The sequence below is a fragment of the Crocodylus porosus genome, unplaced genomic scaffold, assembly GCF_001723895.1.
Source record: "Crocodylus porosus isolate Cpor-Errol unplaced genomic scaffold, CroPor_comp1, whole genome shotgun sequence".
Taxonomy (NCBI): Eukaryota; Metazoa; Chordata; order Crocodylia; family Crocodylidae; genus Crocodylus; species Crocodylus porosus.
In genome coordinates this window covers 64,192,073-64,195,755 of record NW_017728906.1, presented here as the reverse complement: position 1 = coordinate 64,195,755, position 3,683 = coordinate 64,192,073, and the positions used below count along the sequence as shown (strand labels likewise).

Here is a 3,683-nt window from a genome sequence, read left to right as displayed (position 1 = left end):
TCTTGCATTCATAAAAAGATATCATGTTTAACCTTTGGACAATTACACTATTCTAAATAGGAGCTGGGTGAGTTGCCTGCTTCCTTCCCCCTATGAAAGAAGAAACTTTTTGGTACTTGATTATCAGGACTTGAAGGATGAACAGGGAAACAAAAAGCACATCTTCCCTCAAACAAGATGTTGTTTCAAGCCATTCATTTTATAGGTGGGTATCTCCAGTTCCATATCTGGCATGCCTTTTGCCAGTTAGAACTTGCCTACTTCCATTCCTGGCCAGGAAAACAAAAACTTCTCATACCCAGTCCTCATCGCTTCCTTGCCCCTGCTGCAGCAGACTGTTCAAGGCAAAAATTGGGCTTACAAGTCAGCTACGTACCCATGCGACCTAGCCTCCACCCCCCACTCCTTTATTTTTCCTTTCTTGTCTCTGTTTTCCCTTTTTTTTTTTTTTTTATCCTTTTCTCCTTCCCCATTCTCTCTCATTTCTTTTCTCTCTCAACCCCCACACTGCTGGATGCCATCTCTTGGAAAGTCCATTCCAAGATCTCCAAGTTTACTCTCTCTCCCCCAGGATGACAGTACTATATCATCATGCAGCAAATAATCACGTCCCTGCCCATACAGCATTCTACATTCTTAAACATATGCAAAAGGATAACCAGAAGGATGCACTGTCAAATCAAAACACCACACTTTTGCTTCAAAGTTTTATTTTTTTTTTATGCAAAGCCAATCAGGAAGCAATCTGTAAAAGTGAAAAATCTCATTTTTACATCTTAAAACTTCTTTCATACTTACACTGTGGGAAGAGGATTTTTAAGCTGTCTTATTTACAGGGTCCTGCAAGCTTCTTTTTAAAAAATATAGGTGCTGATATTAAGTCATTCCTATTTCCCCTAGTAACTAAGCTGTACATTATGCAGTAACTCACTTCAAAGTGCCAAAATAATCAGGGAGTTTCCACTGCATTAACTATACAAGCATTATGTGCTTAACAACAAATAAGCACCAATACAAGAATTACATTCAACTGAGAATATACTGAATGAGTATAGTAGTAAAAAACTTATATTAATATATTAGCCCCTTCACAAAACACCCCATATTATTTTTCCTCATCAAAAATATTACGTTCCTTGGCCCTCCAGTTCTGCTGCTGCTATGTCTGTTTCTTCATCATTGTATATGTTTTCAGCCTAAAGACACAAAGTAGTTTATTACAGGTTCAGAAAAGTAGTGTGTGCATCTGATTAATGGTTTTCTAAACTTAGAGACAATACAGCTACAGACAGAAAGATTCAGAAATAATCCCCACCTTAAAACCCCCCCCGAAACACCCATCCTTCTTCCTTTACAAATGGCAAACAGCTAGCTTTAAAGACTTTGTGAAATGGTTAACCTAACCACCAATACCAATTAGAGCATTATTTTACAAAATCAGATTATTCATCTAGCGTACATAATCCTAACCAATTTAAACGCTTTATCCTACACTTTTGGTCCACGGCTCATATTTAGTTTCAGGCACTGCCCTTTTTCGGATGTTGCCACTTCCAAAATATATGGTATAACTTAAGTAAATGAAAAGGATAAATAGATGATCTGTATCTGCATTTAGTTGTCATTTAAAATCTTCTAGCTAAGATCACATTATGTGATTGTCAAGATCAAATATGAACTGTCCTGTTTATACAGGGACTCATAAGATTAGCTGTAGGATGCTGGTTGTCTTTTATTACTAGACAGGATTAACATATCAGCACATCTCACAGAACTGTCAAAATCTGCAGCTGTTAGCTAAGGATGCAGCCAGAAGTTCTACAGTTTTTTAAAAAGTAAAACTTAAATTCTGGTTAATGCAGCAAATTTTAATCCAAAACACTGATGCCCATTCTTAAAGATACCAAAAATAAGTTAACACAGAATCAGACAATGTGTTCCAAAAATGGAGGGATTAGTCATTTCTAGCCTAATTTGTCCTTAATAAAAATACTCAGTGAAGTTTAAGATTTTTCAGCTTTCTTCTCCATAAGTTAGCTCTCCTGTAATGGCAAGATTACCTTTCCAGTGACACAACACAGCCTGCATCTTAAAAAGTGTGTGACTTCCTTTTCAGTCATCTAAATCTAAACACAAGAAGTTTAAAATGTTGGTACTCACCATTTGCCATACTTGCATTATGTTATCCTCAGATACAGAACAAATTACCCAAGGTTCATTAGGATTCCAACTGAAATCTGAAATCTTGGCAGTGTGTCCTCCATGAATGAACTGTTGAAAAACCTTAGCTTTAGCAATTCACATTTCAGACAACTGTCTAGAAATTATTTGAAACTTTAAATTCAGTTGACTAGCAAAAACATTAAATGCAAAAGTAAGATGTAACCAAAATAGAGTTTTAAGATGCAGCTTTAGGAAGAAAATTTGGTCACATACACCAAAACTAACTATCCATTCATTTCTCATTTGGACGGTTGATGGCATCATCTAAAACAGTACCTCTGCTCGCAGCATAACATTTATCAATAGTTTATCAATGCACGTACAATGATGATGGGTACACATAGGCTGCTTCCTGTCTTTTGAAATAGCTCCAGTGTGTTATATTTTGCACCAAAACAAGATTAAGAGGTATCATTGGGCAGAGAAGCCAGGCAGTACTAACTGTTCTCACACAGTTGCACACAAAATGGAGTTTTACCATTTGCTGGAGAACCTGAATATGAATAAAAAGTATCTTTCACATTACACTGAATTCTGCATTGTGTTCTAACCCACAGCTATACTTTTTGCACATCATCTGATCTTGAGTGGTTAACACAATGGATCTGCTAAAGTAGTCGTTGCAGAACACTTTACCCCCAAGGAACATCAGGAACCACAGCTTTACCAATCTGGTAACAGCTACTAAGGCACATGAAATGGGAGGGGAGGGGCACACAGAGGAGGAAGGTCATCTGTTCTGTTATTGTGTGGTTTATTGTAACAACATGAAATAATAAATAAAAGTGATGCTTCCTAAGATGTAAAAATCTCCAAACTAAACACACCATACACATACCAAAAGTTCAGGAGGCCCGTCTTCAGCATCCTCTGCAGACTGCTCTTCTCCAATTTTACTGTAACAGGAATATATTTAAAATTAAATCTAGGAATTTGAGATAAAAAGGGGAGAGGTAGGAAATGACTTAACAAAACAGCAACAAAAAGGTAATTTTATAAGCAATGAAAAGTTAAGATTAGTCCTTTTATGTTTCCTTCTTCAATTAGGGACATTTACATCAATTTATTTCCAATTCCTCCTGCTGCTGTTTGTTCCCTGCCCTTAGTTTTACTCCTCAGGTGCAAGGCATCAATTCTTTGCTGCTACAATTATTGAAAAGACGATCTGACTTTAACGTGACTAAGTAGCAGAACCAAGAGATCCCATAAGACAAAGTGGACTAGATGGCCCACTGAGGTCCCTTCCAACTCTATGAAAAGTTATCTTATTACTAATGAAAACAGAAAAATAATAATTGTTCAGAAAGAAAGCTTATAACAGAGAAAAGCTTAGTAAAAAGACATTTTGGCATAATGTTTACTAGTTTCACAAAAACATGAAGTCAGATGTATGTTTAAATCACTCCAAAATACAAGAGTAAGGCTGACTGAATATAATAAATTCCTATCTGCTACCTGAA

The 3,683-nt window shown here is 36.4% G+C and overlaps 1 protein-coding gene across 1 annotated transcript in view; it reads right to left on the bottom strand.

Moving 5' to 3' along the window:
* Positions 1 to 698: 698 nt before the first annotated feature.
* RBBP7 (RB binding protein 7, chromatin remodeling factor) overlaps positions 699 to 3,683 on the bottom strand; it is a 9,559-nt gene continuing 6,574 nt past the window's right edge. Inside the window, exons 7-9 of the mRNA XM_019528466.1 lie at positions 3,062 to 3,127; positions 2,161 to 2,271; positions 699 to 1,196 (exon numbers count right to left, since the gene is read on the bottom strand). Coding sequence (XP_019384011.1) covers positions 1,128 to 1,196; positions 2,161 to 2,271; positions 3,062 to 3,127 — 246 coding nt within the window. The 3' untranslated portion in view covers positions 699 to 1,127. The remainder of the gene's footprint in view (positions 1,197 to 2,160; positions 2,272 to 3,061; positions 3,128 to 3,683) is intronic.